The sequence below is a fragment of the Pongo pygmaeus genome, chromosome 13 (assembly GCF_028885625.2).
Source record: "Pongo pygmaeus isolate AG05252 chromosome 13, NHGRI_mPonPyg2-v2.0_pri, whole genome shotgun sequence".
Lineage (NCBI taxonomy): Eukaryota > Metazoa > Chordata > Mammalia > Primates > Hominidae > Pongo > Pongo pygmaeus.
This window is the reverse complement of record NC_072386.2, coordinates 87,146,240-87,163,674: the sequence shown is the minus strand read 5'-3', so window position 1 is coordinate 87,163,674 and position 17,435 is coordinate 87,146,240. Positions and strand designations below refer to the sequence as shown.

The following is a 17,435-nucleotide window of genomic DNA, read 5'->3' as shown; positions in this document are numbered from 1 at the left end:
GAGTGGAAAACCAAGCGACTGGGGATGCTTTAGGAATAGCCCAATTGGATTTCTACCCTCTGCCCGCTTATCCCTTAACCCTCGACCTCACCCTCGCAAGTTCTGCCATGGAATGGCTTTTCCTGGGCAGCCTGCTCCAGGACCTCCCAGCTCACCTTGCTCTTCTCAAAGCTGTTCCAAACCTCCCACTGTCCCAGAGTGTGGTAGCGTCTGGAGGTGGCCAAATCTTCTAATCTAGCCAAGAGGATCAAGAATTGCTTCTGGCCATGCAAATCTTGGACGTGCTCCTGTTTGCACACTTCTGCCTCTTCTCTGAAGCTCTGGTGAGGGAATTAAGAACAGGATGTTTTTCCCTTCCGGGTAAGATTCCTGTTCCCTGGCGCCCTGATTCCTACATCACAAGACGGGCTTTGATCTAAGATAATTAGTCTCTCAACATCTAGGAAACAGACCCACTTAGGGCCACAAACCTGACTCTCTTGGAATTCACTCTATCAGAGTGAAAACACAAACCACCTGCCAGTTCAGGAGGAGCTAAGAGTCTCCCTCTGCCCCAGGGATTCTGAGCAGACACCAGAAATCCCAGAACACACTCGACAGGAGGAAGTTTCACATTCACTTCCCATTTTATCCCTGGGTATTTGCAGACAGGTCACTCTGCTAAGTGCTGTGAAGGCTGCAGTGCTGGTTTTAGGCAGGTGTGATATTAGACAGGCCTGAGACGGGAAATAAATCACAGCTGCCCTTGAACCCAGCCTCCCTCACTGCTAGCTTATGACCTGAGTGCACTGCTCCACCAACCTGAGCCTCGGTTGTTATATTTAATGCAGATGGTTATGCCCGCCTCACAGAGTGGTTGGGTGCTTTACATAAGACACCCAGTGAATAGAAAACAAAGTGTCTTCTAAATACAATACTAGCTGCCACTCAGGCCTTAGGAAGCTGTACTTGGCTACTTGCCTTACAGGTGATGGCTTTTCTAACTCTCAGAGCAAAGTCATCTTTTTCAAATGAGAAACCTGACCAGCTTCCTTCCCTCGCCCTGACTCACAGGTGCCAGAGCTGGAACTTAGCCAGGGCTCCAGGGCTCCAGGGCTCCAGAGCTCGGGGGCTCGCCGCAGATCCCAGCGCCCTGGCGTCTGGCACGTTCGTTGTCGGCATCAGAAACGCGCTTTCCCCTACCGCCGCCAGCATGGGCTTTTTCTCAGGTTGGGCTGCAGGGTGGGCCCGGCTCACGCTCCCGCACCCCCGGGACGGCACCAAGCACCTGCCCCTGACACGCGCCCCGCCCCACCCCACCCCACCCGCGCTCCAGGAGCCCGCAAGGCCACCTGCACAGGCCCGGGCTGGGCTCCAGCGCTGGGGAGTCCCGCCAGATGTTGGGGGGCTCCCGGGACTTCTCGCTCCCTCCTCCCCAGGCACAAGCCGAGCACTCCACGCTGGTCCCCGCCACGCAGACGCCCCATCACCCCCGCGCTCTCCCCTGGGGCGCGGACCCTCTACATCTGTGGGGAACCAGGAGCCTCTGAGATCCTCTGCACCCCACCGCGCAGGAAGAAGGTAGGGGAAAGGACAGACGGAGCCCAGGAGACGCGTCCGAAACCACATTTCCCGCAGACCTCCGCTCAGCGCCTGAAAGCGACTTCGCAGCCTTTCCGCGTTTTTAGACCGCAGAAGATGTCCGTGACGTTCTCTCCTGCCCAGATTGTTTCAGCGCCCTGGGACCTTAGGGGTTAAAGTTTACCGCCAAATGCAATGCGTGGTCCTCCATCAAATACTCATTAAATAACCACCACCTGCGGAAGGCATTGGAGAGGAGAACTGAGCGTGCACTGGGTTACTCTTAAGTGTGAAAATAACGTTACAATCAAGTAGGAAAATGTACTAGTTTTTATTAGGGCTGGTGCAACATCAACACCCATTATGTTGGCTGTGGGTTTGTACGAAAATTTTTTTTAAAGAAAATCACTAACATTAAGCAGATTAATAGAAAAAGCATACAAATTTATGTAACAAGTATACATGGGCGCCTTCAGGATGAAGACCCAAAGCTACAGGGGAAATTGTCCATTTTTATGCTTAGGTTCAACAAAGTAAAGCCGTGCAGAAATATGATTGGACAAAAAGAGTAGCACCTAATGCTAAAAGATGGAGTGGGAAAACCCAGCGAGACCTGTTTGTCGTGGGCAGGGGTATCCAATCTTCTGGTTCCCCTGGGCCACTTTGGAAGAATTGTCTTGGGCAACACATAAAATACACTAACACATAAAATACACTAACGATAGCTGATCAGCTTAAAAAAAAAAAAAAATCACAAAACAAACCTCATGATTTAAGAAAGTTTCCAGACCGGGTGCGGTGGCTCACGCCTGTAATTCCAGCTTTTTGGGAGGCCAAGGCGGGCGGATCACGAGGTCAGGAGATCGAGACCATCCTGGCTAACACGGTGAAACCCCGTCTCTACTAAAAATACAAAACATTAGCTGGGACTGCTGGCGGGCGCCTGTAGTCCCAGCTACTCGGGAGGCTGAGGCAGGAGACTGGCGTGAACCGGGAGGCGGAGCTTGCAGTGAGCCAAGTTTCCGAATTTGTGTTGAGCAGCATTCAAAGCTGTCCTGGGGCGCAAGCCAGCTGCAGGTTGGACAGGTTTGGCCTCGAGTTTTCTTGGCCTCTCTAAGCATGCTTCCTTCCTTCTGAATATGGGGCAGGACACTCTCTGGAATAGGGGTCTTATGACCTACAGTCAAACAACATGGGTCAGATAATTTATTCATGGCCAGTTTTTACATGGAAAGGCAAAAGGAAAATTAGAATAACATTTTTCGGTTTTAGGGCTGGCTCTGGGGGAAAGGCATTCTGGATCCTAGTTTCTATGGCTAGCCTTGGGGGAGAATGAGACTAAGATATGGGAGAGTGCAGGAGAAGGTCAGAGGAAAACCTGCTTCTGAGGCCCTCATTTGGGGGTATTGTTTTCTGAGCTGAAATATTTAGGATTGAAGTTATGTCTTTGTAAATTGACTTAATGAATTTTCAGAAAAAGCATTAGACTAAGTAAATAAGGCAAAATGTTGAGTTTTCTTATGTACATTGAGGAAATGCATATAGATAGATGCATATTTTACCATTTTCCCAGTGTTTGAAAATGTTGCAATATGAAGTAAAAAGACATATAGGGGTTCTACCTCCATCAGGGTATCTTATAAATTCAAAGCTACCAAGAGAATTCAAGGTGCATATAAATGTTTCTTGGGAATAAGGCTATGCAATGGGAATACAACACTTGAAATGGAGCACAGCAGTACTGTAAATGAAAAGTATCCATAAGCAGCAGTGTCTGCCTCAAGAAACAAAGAAAAAAAAAAAACTTCAAATATACTTAATACATGAAAATACTCACGATGCAAAATAAGAAAATAGTTATGGGCCCAGCACGGTGGCTCACGCCTGTAATCCCAACACTTTGGGAGGCCAAGGCAGGTGGATATCTTGAGGCCAAGAGTTCGAGACCAGCCTGGCCATCATGGGGAAACCCCATCTCTACTAAAAGTACAAAAATTAGCTGGGCTTGGTGACATGCACCTGTAATCCCAGCTATGCAGGAGGCTGAGGCAGGAGAATTACTTGAACCCAGGAGGTGGAGGTTGCAGTGAGCTGAGATAGCACCACTGCACTCCAGCCTGAACGACATAGCAAGACTCTGTCTCAGAAAAGAAAAAAAAAAAAGAAAAGAAAATGCTTATGTAGGTGGGGCATGGTGGCTCATGCCTGTAATCTCAACCAATACCTTGGAAGGCTGAGGTGGGAGGGTCTCTTGAGCCCAGAAGCTTGAGCCCAGAAGCTTGAGACCAGCCTGGGCAACACAGTGAGACCACATCACTAAAAAAATACAAAAATTAGCCAGGCATAGTAGCACGTGCCTATGGTCCCAGCTACTTGGGAGGTTGAGGCAGGAGGATCACTTGAACCTGGGAGGTTGAGGCTGCAATGAGCTGGATATTGCCACTGCACTCCAGCCTTGGTGGCAAAGCAAGACCTCATCTCTAAAAAAGAAAATTACTATGCAAATCATTCAGCTTTTGCCCTTATGTGGGCATCCTCTTGTCTTATAACCAAATTAGAGACATGTGGTCATATAACATGAACATTCTTTTTTTTTTTTTTTTTGAGATGAAGTCTTGCTCTGTCACCAGGCTGGAGTGCAGTGGCGCGATCTCGGCTCATTGCAACCTCCGCCTCCTGGGTTCAAGCGATTCTCCTGCCTCAGCCTCCCTAGTAGCTGGGAGTATAGGCACGTGCCACCACACCCAGCTAATTTATTGTACTTTTAGTAGAGACAGGGTTTCACCGTGTTAGCCAGGATGGTCTCGATCTCCTGACCTGGTATCCGCCTGCCTCAGCTTCCCAAAGTGCTAGGATTACAGGCGTGAGCCACCATGCCCAGCAACACTCTTTTACTAAATTACATATGAGCATTTTTTGATACTTTTTTTTTTTGAGATAGAGTCTTGCTCTGTCGCCCAGGCTGGAGTGCAGTGGTGCCATTTTTTTGTACTTTTAGTAGAGACGGGGTTTCACCGTGTTAGCCAGGATGGTCTCGATCTCCTGACCTCGTGATCCGTCTGTCTCAGCCTCTCAAAGTGCTGGGATTAGAGGCGTGAGCCACTGCGCCCAGCCTGATAGATACTATTTTATAGCATCAATTACTTCTTCCAGGACATTGATTTTTGAAATTAGATCTTACTAATACTGAGGTGTGGGGACAGAATAAAGTCATCCAGAAGTTACATTGCAAACACTGACAAAGACCCTTGGCTTGAGCAAAATTTAGTCAGGTTTCTGAACCTTCTCCTAGGCACATCTGTGCACTTGCTTGTAAAGCCTAATTTTAGCAAGAAGCCCTCCATCCTCTAGATCTGGTTGCCCCAGGTGATGTCTGATCACCCCAGCCTGCCTTCAGCATGAATCCTGTTAGTTCATTTTAGACAGAATTCTCCCTTACCCCAAATGTTTCCTCTTAGTAATTTTCCATCCACTTATTCTCACCCTGCTCCTTGGCCTTACATTCTCAGTTGTCCATGCTGTATTCAGAACTGAGTTCTAAATCCATTTCTTTTCCTCTATTGCAATAGTCCTGAATAATATCTGCTTTTACTGCTGTAACTACCATCTAGTTCTGGTTTTTCTTTGACAGTACAAGACTAAACCTTTACTCCTGACATTTAGGAGAACTTGAATCCGAGTATTTTTTGTTTTTGCTTTTTGTTTTTTTTTTGAGATGGAGTCTCACTCTGTCACCCGGGCTGGAGTGCAGTGGCATCATCTCGGCTCACTGCAACCTCTGTCTCCCGAATCAAGCAATTCTCCTGCCTCAGCCTCCCAAGTAGCTGGGACTACAGGTGCACACCACCACTCCCAGCTAATTTTTGTATTTTTAGTAGAGACAGGGTTTCACCATGTTGGCCAGGAAGGTCTCAAACTCCTGACCTTGTGATCCACCCGCCTTGCCCTCCCAAAGTGCTAGGATTACAGGCGTGAGCCACCGTGCCCAGCCTGAATCCCAGTTTTCTATATGAGAATACTAAAAATTCCTTGCCAAAATTCCAATTTGAATCTCAAAATGTTTTTGTCAGATTGTTTCCTCTTTTTGACATTTTGTTTTATTTTTGACCTAAAAGAACTATCCCAAACATCATTAGGACAAAAATAAACCTAATATAATAATCAGATGTGAAAGCTGATCATTCAAATTGAATCACTCTTGTCAGACCCAACTAAAACAGTGTCCAGAAGTCTGAGGGAAGGGGGGACATTCTGGACCCATAGCATTGCTCCAAAAATGTAATTCTCTGCAAGCCTAGTAGCTGTAACCTAAAACCAGTTTTATCTTGTGAGACAAAGTAGCAAATGTAAGAAGCCATGTTTGCTCATTCTACTTGCCAGAAGAATTTCACAAAGCTCCTGATGCTTACTGAGCACAGCCCTCTGGAAGAATGCCCTGAAAACCATAAGCGGAATAGAGCACAGGTTCTCACCACTCTTGCCTGAATCATTACATATTTTAAAAAGATAAATTCAATGATTCTGGCCCTTTCTCTCCCTGTGCATAAAATAATGTCGGAGAGGATTCGTGATTATGCCTCTATAATCTATAACCAGATATACTCTTGCACACAAACCTTGATGAGATTTTGCTCTAATGTAATTCCTGAGCATATGCAGAGCCACCACTTGTATATAAACTGGGCTATAACACTACTTTGGAGTAGGTTCACAGAAATGCTCCAGCTCTCCCAGGTTACAATCCTGAGTAAGACTTCTAAATAGAACTAACTTTAGTTCTTTTTTTTTTCTTTTGAGACGGAGTCTCACTCTGTCACCCAGGCTGGAGTGCAGTGGCACGACCTCAGCTCACTGCAAACTCTGCCTCCTGGGTTCAAGCGATTCTCCTGCCTCAGCCTTCTGAACAGCTGGGATTACAGGTGCACACCACCACACCTTGCTAATTTTTTTTTTTTTTTTTTTTTTTTTTTGTATTTTTAGTAGGGATGGCATTTCACCATGTTCATCAGGCTGGTCTTAAACTGACCTCATGATGGGCCTGCCTCAGCCTCCCAAAGTGCTGGTATTAACTTTAGTTCTTTAAAGGCCTGATATTTTTCTTTTTCTTTTTGAAACCGACCCAATAGTCCCATAGACAGTTTTTTGGATAAGCATAGAAATTGACCCTTCTGGCTTGAAACTTCCATTTTTTTAATCTGAGTTCCCTTCATAAACTCGGGATGGTCAGGAAATGACCAGCAGGCCTCTCAAAAAAGGCATCAAAGAACCAAAACTCTCCAGATCACCACATCCAGACTGTGAAATGCCGGACCCCTCATTCATCATGATTGCTTCCTTCCCCTGCCTAGTTCCTATTTTCTCACACATTGTTTCATTTCTTCCCTGCTGTGTAAACCCCTAGTGTTAGTTCTCACGGAGATGGGTTTCAGACTGAGCTCCCATCTCCTTGGCTGCAGCACCTGATTAAAGCCGCCTTCCTTGGCAATACTCGGATCTGTCACTGGCTTTCTGTGTGCAGCGAGCAGCAGGACCCAGGCTGTCCCCTGGTGTTTTGGTAACATTTTCTTTGGTGTTTTTCGGGTTTGTTGGGTTTTTTGTTTTGTTTTGTTTTGTTTTGTTGTTTGTTTTTTTCTGAGACAGGGTCTCACTCTGTCACCCAGGCTGGAGTGCAGTGGCATGAACAACGGCTCACCACAGCTTCGACCTCCTAGGCTCAAGGGATCCTCCTGCCTCAGCTTCCTGGGTAGCTGGGACCACAGGCACACACAAACATGCCTGGCTAATTTTTAAATTTTTTTGTAGAGATGGTCTCGCCATGTTGCCCAGGCTGGTTTTGAACTCCTGGGCTCAAGCAGTCCTCTCACCTCAGCCTCCCAAAGTAATGGGACTACATGCATGAGCCACTAGACACAGCCATGAATTTTTCTTTAGTTAACAAGCAAATGACTACTCAAACAACCCGCTGTGTTGTACCCACTGCCTTCACTTGCCAATCCAAACGTGCCAGCTCCCCAAGACCTTACTAGTACCAAGGAACTTTCTCCAAGAACAGTAAGTAACATTTCCCTTTTTCATAAAGCCTCTAACCTTCTCTTCGTTCTTGAGACATACTGAACACCACCCGGTCTATGTGGATGCCCCAAATTGCAATTCTTTCCTCCCAAATAAGATGTTTTAATTTCAGATTCATTTCCATATTTTATTTGACTTCAACACAGAAGTTTCGAAAAGCACAGCAATGTCTGTCACACATTAATACACGATTGCTAAACCATTAAACAACTTTCCTGGCGCAACACAGGTCCAGAGAGAAAAGAAAGGGAGAAGGTAGCATGTGTCTCAGCTGGCAATGGGAGCAGTGGGAAAGGGAACTTCCAATAGCCTGGTGAGAACCACAGGGCCGCACTGGAGTGGAGTAAGGCCATATACCACAGCGCTTAAGTGAGACAAATAACTTTCAAGATTTAAATGTTCCTAGGGGCTGGGCGCAGTGGCTCACACCTGTAATCCCAGCACTTTGGGAGGCTGAGGCAGGCGGATCACGAGGTCTGGAGATTTAGACCATCCTGGCTAACACAGTGAAACCCCATCTCTACTAAAAATACAAAAAATTAGCCGGTCGTGTAGTCCCAGCAACTCGGGAGGCTGAGGCAGGAGAATGGCGTGAACCCAGAAGGCAGAGCTTGCAGTGAGCAGAGATAGCGCCACTGCACTCCAGCCTGGATGACAGAGCAAGACTCCGCCTCAAAAAATAATAACAATAAATAAAAATGTTCCTAGGAAAGTACTATGTTCTTCGAAAAAACATTCATTTTGATTGTGGTAATCATTGCACAGTGCATACATATATCAAATAATCATGTTGTACACTTTGAATAAGAATATATTCAATCTCTGTCAATTAAATATTTTAAAATTAAAAAGCAAACATGTTTTATAAATATAAACATATAAATATCAAACCCTCAGCACCTTTCCTAGGAAACATACATCCCACTCCCCACAACCCAGGATTGCAGGACCCCAGAACCCATGCGCCAGCTTGACTCTAGAGCCTAGCCTGGTGGTACTAAGAGGGACAGGCAGAGCTGCCCCCAGGCCTGCAACACACTCCACCTCTTCTGAGTCAGGTGCTGCAGTGTAGACACACAGTGGGCCTTGAGGGAGAGCAGCCTGTGGAGTCTGGGGGCAGCTGGTAGAGAAGAGCTCGCTCCACTGAGGATCCCTTGGGGCATCCTATTGAACATCTATTATGTGTTATAACTACCCAATGGGTTCATCTTGCCCACTGCCCAGATACAGCTGGTTTATCAAGACAGGGGAATTGCAATAGAGAGTTTAATACACATAGAGCCAGCAAAATGGGAGATCAGAGTTTTATTTTTACTCAGATCAGCCTCCCCGAAGGCTCAGAGGTTAGAGGCTTTCCATGTTACTTTGGTGGGCAAGGGACTAGGGAATGGGTACTGCTGATTGGTCGGGGATCATAGAGGTGTGGAAAACAATCTTTATGTGCTGGGTCCACCTCTGGGTGATGGCCACAGGACTGGTGGAGTCATGAGTCCAGGTGGAGTTAGCTGGTCATCAGAAATGCAAAAGTCTGAAAAGGCATCTCAAAGGCCAACCTAAGGTTCTACAATAGTGATGTTATCTGCAAGTGTAATTGGGGAAGTTACAAATCTTATGACCTCTGGAACAATGGCTTGTTATTGTTTATGCCTAAATTTTAGCAGAATTCAGGCCCTTCTCATAATTCTAGCCTTGTAGGCTTTCATTAGTTTTATAAAGTCAGTTTAGTTTTAGGAAGGGCTACTATCATCCTTGCTTTAAGGTTAAACTATAAACGAAATTTCTCCCACAGTCAGCATTCCTAGGCCCAGGAAGGACCAAGGGCAGCTTGGAGATTAGAAGCAAGATGGAGTCAACTATATCAGATTTCTCTTACTGTGATAATTTTGCAAAAGTAGTTTCAGTGTCAGATATAGTTCTGGATACTTGAAAATTGCCTTCTTCAAATCTTCTCAACAACCATCCAAAGTGAGTATCATCCTCAGGTGAAGTATGATAAACCCAAAGCTCTTCAATGTTCATGTGAGCATAACTTATGCCATAATTTTAATTTCAACTCACACCTTCCCACCTCCCAAGTCCATTTTAAGCTCCTGCAACGGCAAGCTATCTACCGAAGATGCAAACTTCAGGTAAAGCTTGGCAGATTGTGAGTAGCTTAGTGTGTTGCCTGTGTGACGCACCAGGGTCAATGTGTAAGAAAGAGCTGGAAATGTAAGTTGAGCCAACCAAAGGTAATGACAATGCATGTGCATGAGGAGGTATAAGACAAATGTATGAACTGGAATTGGTGATAAAACTTGTGTTTAGGGAAGATTATTTTCATAGCAAAGTGAAAAACAGATTTAGAGAAAGGACAAACTAGAGATTAGTGAGGAGGTAACGACAACAATAATGAGGTTTTGGAGTATAAATTAGTAACAAGAAAAAGGGGTGAGATCCATATGAGGACAGACCTGCAAACTCCTTGAATGTGGATATTCATGAAAAAAAAAAATTGAACGGTGCTACTGTTAACAAATCATGAAAACCAAGAAAATCAGTTTTGGGGACAGTTGTTTTAACTTTTAAGTGTTATAGAACCAAACTGGGGTCCACTCTCCTGCTGCAGTAAAACCACATATCCACACTGAAGTTTGCAGCAATAGAAAGGTGTTTATTGCAGAGCACCAAGCAAGAAGGACCAGGCAGCTAAATGCTCAAATCCTGACCTCACCAATGGCTTCCAGACAAAGGATCTCAAAGGCAAGGGTGGATTTCAGGAAAGCAGAAGCTGCAGGCAAAACTGTAAATCAATACATGGAGGTTGCTTTAGGCCTAAAAGGATGGAATATCTTGAAGTGGGGACTTACATGTCATAGGTAGACTCAACGATTTTCTGATTTGCAGATGGTTGAGGAAGAGAAGCTTTGTTTAAAAATTCGGAGTTGGTAGAAAAATGTTAACTGGCTAGGGAGTGTGCCTTTCTCAAAGCACTTCGGGATGAAATGTTTACGCCAAGAAACATTATATATAAGGTCTCAAGATAGTAGAAGGGACTATGAGAGATGAAATGAGAAGATCTGGGGTTTTTCTGGATGGAAAGTGGGGGATTACAATAAACTACTACCCCAAGACAGAGAGCATAGCAAATGAGAGATCATGCAAAGTGGAGTTAATGTGAGAGAAGTCAGGGAGAGCCTCTCCCTCCATCCCTCCGTAAGCATCCACATGGAGCCAGGGGAGTAGCTTGGGGGTCTTTCTTTTCCATGTTTGGGCACTCCACTTTGGGAAATAAGAGCAGCAGTTGAAAAGAATAAGGACTTACAACTTTTTTTCCATCCAGAAAATTGGATTAGAAACCAGAAGGTTTGAGTCTTGTCTGGACCCCAGCACTAACTTGCTGTGTGACTTCAGTGAAGTCACTGCACCTCCTTGGGCTGATATTCTTCTTCAGTGAAGCAGGAATAGAATTATTACAGGTGGGATTCTGGATGATAGGAGCCAGTTTGAGGGGCACACACAGCCAGGTGCCAGTATGCACCCCATGCAGAAATGCTCAGGTGAGAGGCCCTTGTGCTGACCTCCACCTCTCACAGACCCTCCCATCCCTCTCTCCTTCCCTCGGCTGGGAAACTGAACTCTGGCTTCTTCCTGGAGGTGCTGGAAAGAGCAGAGGGAGGGAGTTGCATACTTTCCATTCCTTACCCGCACTGAGATCTCAGGGAGAAATGTATGAGCACCTTTCAATACACTTTCCCAGAGACTGAGAGCACAGTTGTCTGTCCCAGGACACTGCCACTGTGTGTTTTTGTAGGTTTCTGTAAAACTATAAAGGACTATATTCTGTACCAAAGAATGAGACACCTCCACTGCTGTCACTGGAACTTCTTTAATACTTTGTAGGGAATAAGAAACAACCCTTTTGTCTCACTTTCCTCTTAAGATAGAGTTTGCCAGAGTGCAAATCCCTGTGCCATTGGATACAGCAAGACAGGAAAACAAACAGAAAAACCAAGTCTGGAGGTTTTCTCAAATTCTCTGTTATCTTTGGCATTTTCATCCCCTGAAATCATGAACCAAGCTGTTTATTCTGAAGCTGACTTCAGAAATGAGTGGCAGAAAGGGAGCTGTGTAATGCACTTATATGGAGAACTCCTGTAGACAGACACCTGTGGCCACCATCTTCGAACAGAGGTCAGTGTCCCACCACAATTGAAAGGAAGTTCTAGGCTTTCAAGTGCTTAACTGAGAGCCCACTCATACCTCTACGCACTCTGTCAGCAAGGTCCCCCAAACAGCACCCCAGGCAACTTCCAGGATACGAGGGATAAATATACATCGTGTGCCCTATGTAAGAGCTCATTGTCAAGATGCACAGGGATGTGAGGGGGCACCAGAAGTCCTCTCATCTGCCTTACTATGATCATGGGCCTTGTGGAGAACAGATCTTTATTGTTTGAGATCAAGCTTGATCCCCAGGGATGAAGCTTCTACACATGCACTTAGCATTTCTACTTCCCAAGAAACAAGAGGATATTGGGAAGAGTTTTGCACCAAACCGTAACAGATGTGGTTGGACCATTTCAGAAGCAACTGATCTGCACAGTACCCAGGCCTTAAGAGGATAAGGATTGCTTGAACACAATTTCATTATCTCACTGATTCCCAGTCAAAGAACGACCTGTGGGAGATGCCATAAAATACCACATGAGAATACATTTGAACCTCTGATACCTAGGGACCAAAAATACAAGTTTATAGATTTTTAAATCAATTTCCATTGCAGTCAGAACACTTATTCTCTAACATTTCTTTTTTTTTTTTTTTTTTTTTTCCTGAGACAAAGCCTTGCTCTTGTCCCCCAGGCTGGAGTGCAATGGCGTGATCTCTGCTCACTGCAACCTCCGCTTCCCGGGTTCAAGTGATTCTCCTGCCTCAGCCTCCCGAGTAGCTGGGATTACAGGTGCCTACCACCACGCCCAGCTGATTTTTGTATTTTTAGTAGACACAGGGTTTCACCATGTCGGCCAGGCTGGTCTAGTCTCCAACTCCTGACCTCAGGTGATCCACCCACGTAGCCCTCCCAAAGTGCCGGGATTAAGGGCGTGAGCCACCACGCCCAGCCTATTCTCTAACATTTCAATCGTCAGAATTTGTTGGAACTTCTTTAAGGCCTAAAACATAGGTTATCCTTGTCAAGGTTCCACGTACATTTTAAAACAATGTGTATTCTGCAATCCTTGGATGTAGTGTTCTACATATATTGTCAAATTGGTTGACAGCATTTTTAAATTCTACCATCCTACTGGATTTATTTTTTGTCTAGTTTGTTCTATCAATTACTGTGAGAGATATCAAATCTCCAAGCAAGACTGTGGATTTGTCTCTCTTTTTAGTTATCTCAGTTTTTGCATTGTGTATTTTGACACTTTCTCTCAATTTTTCATCTTTAGAGACAGGCTCTTCATCTGTCACCCAGGCTGGAGTGCAGTGGCATGATCATAGTTCAGTGAAGCCTCAAAATCCTAGGCTCAAGCCATCCTCCACCCCAGACTCCCTAGTAGCTGCTGCACCTAGCGTGTATTTTGAAGCTCTTTTATTAGGTACACACATATTTACCATTGTTACATCCTCCTGATAAATTGACCCTTGTTAACATAATGAATTGTCTTTTTGAAACTCTATGACAATATCCATTGTACTGCATCCATGTTAGTAACACATATTATATTTCTTATATTTTTTGCAGAGTATACTTCTTATCACCCTTTTACTGTCAATCCACCTGTATCTTTACAGTTAAAACACATCTCTTTTAGACAAGATACAGTTGGATCATGCTTTTTTATCCAGCTTGAAAGCCTCCATTTTAAAATTTGAGGTTTAAGTCCATTTAGTGTAATTACTGATATAGTAGGGCTTAAATCTGCTACTTTGTTATTCATTTTCCAGTTGCCTCATTTGTTTTGCTTGTTTGATGGTTTTGTTCCTCTGTTCTACTTTTTTTTGTCAGCTTTTAAATATTTTTAGAATTCCATTTTTATTCCTCTATTGGATATTTAGCTGTACTTCCCCATATTACTTTTTAGTGGTTGGTTTATAAATCAAAATGTTCATTCTTAATTTATCATAATCTATTTAGAATTAAGTAGATTATTTAGTTATATTATATATTTAGAGTTGTATTAATATTGTACCCCTTCTCAAAAAATTTAAAATTCTTTCAACAGTAAAATTATACCTGTGCCCTGTCTTTTTGGCTATTGTCATATACTTTATAGCAACATATGTAAGAAACCCTTCATACATTATTTTTGCTTTAAAAACTAAGTTATCTTTCCAACATCTGAACAGAAAAAAAAAAGGAAAGTATTTTCCATCTATCTACATATTTAGGATTTCTGGATTCTTTTAGTGAATCCAGATTGCTATCTGACATGGTTTCCTCTTGTCTACTGGCAACAAATTCCCTCAATTTTTGTTTGTTCATTTTTCCTTCAATTTTGAAGCATAATTTCACAGGATACAGAATTCTTGGTTGGTAGGTTTTTTCCTCACAGCACTTTAAATATTTCACTCCACTCTCTTCTTGCTGGCATGGTTTTTCAAAAGTCAGGTGTAATTCTTATCTGTGCTTCTCTATGGGTGTTTTTCTCTTCTGGCTTCTTTCAAGACTTTTTCTTTTGTTTTTTATTGTTTGTTTGTTTGTTTGTTTTAACAGAGTCTCACTCTGTCGACCAGGCTGGAGTGCAGTGGCACGATCTCAGCTCACTGCAACCTCCACCTCCTGGGTTCAAGTGATTCTTGTGCCTCAGCCTCCCGAGTAGCTGGGATTACAGGCATGTGCCACCCTGCCTGGCTAATTTTTATATTTTTAGTAGAGATGGGGTTTCACCATGTTGACCAGGCTGGCCTCAAGCTCCTGACCTCAAATGATCCACCCACGTTGGCCTCCCAAAATATGGGATTACAGATGTGAGCCACCATGCCTGCCCTTAAGAATTTTTTTCTTTAAATTTTCTGTAGTTTTAATATATGTCTAGGTGTATTTTCAATTAATTTCTTTTGGCATTTATCCTGCTTGATGTTCTCTTAGCTTTCTGGATCTGTTTTTGTTTGGTTTGGTGTCTGACATTAATTTGAGGAAAATTATCAGTCATTATTGTCTCAAGTATTTCTTCTGTTCCTTTCTCTCTTCACCTTCTGCTGTTCCCATTAATGGCATTTAAACGTTTTATAGTTGTCCCTCAGTTCTTGGATATTGTTTTTCAGTCTTCTCTCTTTGCTTTTCAGTTTTGTAGGTTTCTATTTACATATACTCAAGCTTGGACATTCTTTCCTTGGCTACATTTAGCCTCCTAGTGAGCCCTTGAAAGGCGTTCTTCATTTGTTACAGTGCTTTTGATCTCTTGCTTTTTGTTTTTATTTTTTGAGACAGGGTCTCATCCTGTTGCAGCTGGAGTGCAGTGGCATGATCTTGGCTCACTGCATCATCTCCCAGGGTCAAGCGATCTGCCCACCTGGCCTCCTGAGTAGCTGAGACTACAGGTGCACACCACCACACCTGGCTAATTTCTGTATTTGTAGTAAAGGTGAGGTTTCCCCATGTTGCCCAGGCTGGTCTTGAACTCCTGAGCCCAAGTGATCCACCTGCCTCGGCCCCCCAAGTGTTGGGATCACAGATATGTGCCACTGCAACTGGCCCTTTTTTATTCTTTCTTAGACTTTCCATCTCTCTGCTTATACCATTCATCGATTCTTACCCATTGTCCACTTTTTTCCCTTAAAGGCTTTAACATATTAATTACACTTAATTTAAAACGCTGAACCAATAATTATAACATTCCTGCTGTATCTGACTCTGCTTCTAATGTTTGACTGAAAATCAACAACTCTTCTTAGACCCATCAGAGAATTAAGGTCATAGGACAAACCACTGCCCTCCAAACTGAAGAGTCTTTATGTATTTTGTTTGTTTTGGGATTTTTTGTTGCTGTTGCCTTTTTGTTGTTGTTGCTTTGTAATTTTTAATGTTTTTTGAAAGCTGGATATAATGTACTGGGTGAAACACCCAGTATATTAGGTGTACAATGTCTAGTACAAAGGTCTAAAGTAAATAGACCTTTAGTAATGTGGCAGTGAGATGTAGGGGAGGGGAATCATTCCACCATCTGGTAATTAGCTCTCAGTCTTTTAGTGAGTCTGTACCATGGACTATCAATTTCACAAGTGTTTTTCTGTTTCCTGCCCCCTTTCAGTGGGACAAGGTGGCTGGAGAGGGTGGTTAGAGGGAGCCGTCGATGGATATGTGTCTTCCTCCAAGTCAGTTAGGCTCTGGTAAAATTCCACTCAGGTAGGTTCTGGTAGTTTCTCTTGAGCATAAACCTTGTCAAGATGAACAGAATGCTCGACATACTTCAAAATGGCTACTTTTCCTGTATGCCTGCCAGAAGCACAAGGGGCTTTTTCTCTGATCTTCTGTGTGAGAAGCCGGTAGGGCTCCTGTCAGTAAAACTCACAAAAGTATAGGCATGTTCCCTTAAGACTGACCCCAACCCCAAGAGTTTTCAACCCTCAAACATGTCTAAACTGAGCCTCTAGCAATTTGTCAATTACATTTCTAGATTTTCTATCCCAGGTAATAGTTCTCGCAGAAGTTTCCCCTCAGCTGTCTCCACTCTGGTAAATTGTGTTTCTCTGTATCCACCTGTCTTCTTCACTTTAGGGGCAGTGTTTTGCCCTGTGACCTCAATTCTCTGATGGATCTAAGAAGAGTTGATTATCAATTTGTTCAGCTTTTAATCTGTTTAGAACAGAGTGATGCTAAGGTCCTTACATCCTGGCTGGGTTGCCATTTTCCTGTTGATAGTATCCTTTGATGCACAAAAGTTTTTGTCTATTTGTTGTTGTTGTTGTTCTTTTCCTGTCATATCCAAGAAATCACGGGCACATCCAATGTCATGATTTTCCCCTATGTCTTCTTCAAAGAGATTATGGGCCAGGCACAGTGGCTCATGCCTATAATCCCAGCACTTTGGGAGGCCGAGGCGGGCAGATCACCTGACGTTGGGAGTTCAAAACCAGCCTGGCCAACATGGTGAAACCCATCTCTACTAAAAATACAAAAATTAGCCAGGCACGGTGGGGCACACCTATAATCCCAGCTACTCAGGAGGCTGAGGCAGGAGAATCACTTGAACCCAGGAGGCGAAGGTTGCAGTGAGCTGTTGCACTCCAGCCTGGACAACAGAGTGAGACTGTCTCAATCAATCAATCAATCAAGAGATTTATTATTTTAACTCTTATGTTTATCAGGGTTGTCCAATCTCTTGGATTCCCTGGGCCACATTGGAAAAATAAGAATTATCTTGGTCCACACATAAAATACACTAACACTAATGATAGCTATGAGGAAAAAAAAACTCATGTTTTAAAAAAGTTTACAAATTTGTTTGGGCTGCATTCAAAGCTGTCCTGAGCCACATGTGGCCAACGTATCATGGGTTGGACAAGCTTGGTTTAGATGTTTGATCCATTTTGAGTCAATTTTTGTATATGGTTTTAGGGAAAGGTCCAACTTCATTCTTTGGCATGTCAATATCCAATTTTCCTAGAGCTATTTGTTGAGACTGTTATTTCCCCCCCATCAAATGGTCTTGGCACTTTGTCAAAGATCATTTGCCTGCATATATGAGTTTATTTCTGGACTCTCTATTATATTCCCTTAGTCTATATATCTGTCTTTATGCCAGTACCATACTGTTTGGATTACTGTAGTTTTGTAGCAAATTTTGAAATCAGATGTATGAGTCCTCCTACTTTGC

General features: G+C 43.7%; 1 protein-coding gene across 1 annotated transcript; it reads left to right on the top strand.

The window, feature by feature from the left end:
- LOC129044731 (uncharacterized) lies at positions 1-1,813 on the top strand. Its single transcript, XM_054502927.1, has 2 exons — positions 1-323; positions 1,054-1,813. The coding sequence occupies exons 1-2, from the start codon at positions 267-269 to the stop codon at positions 1,735-1,737; spliced, it is 741 nt and encodes a 246-aa protein (XP_054358902.1). The 5' UTR covers positions 1-266; the 3' UTR covers positions 1,738-1,813.
- The last annotated feature ends 15,622 nt before the right edge of the window (positions 1,814-17,435 follow it).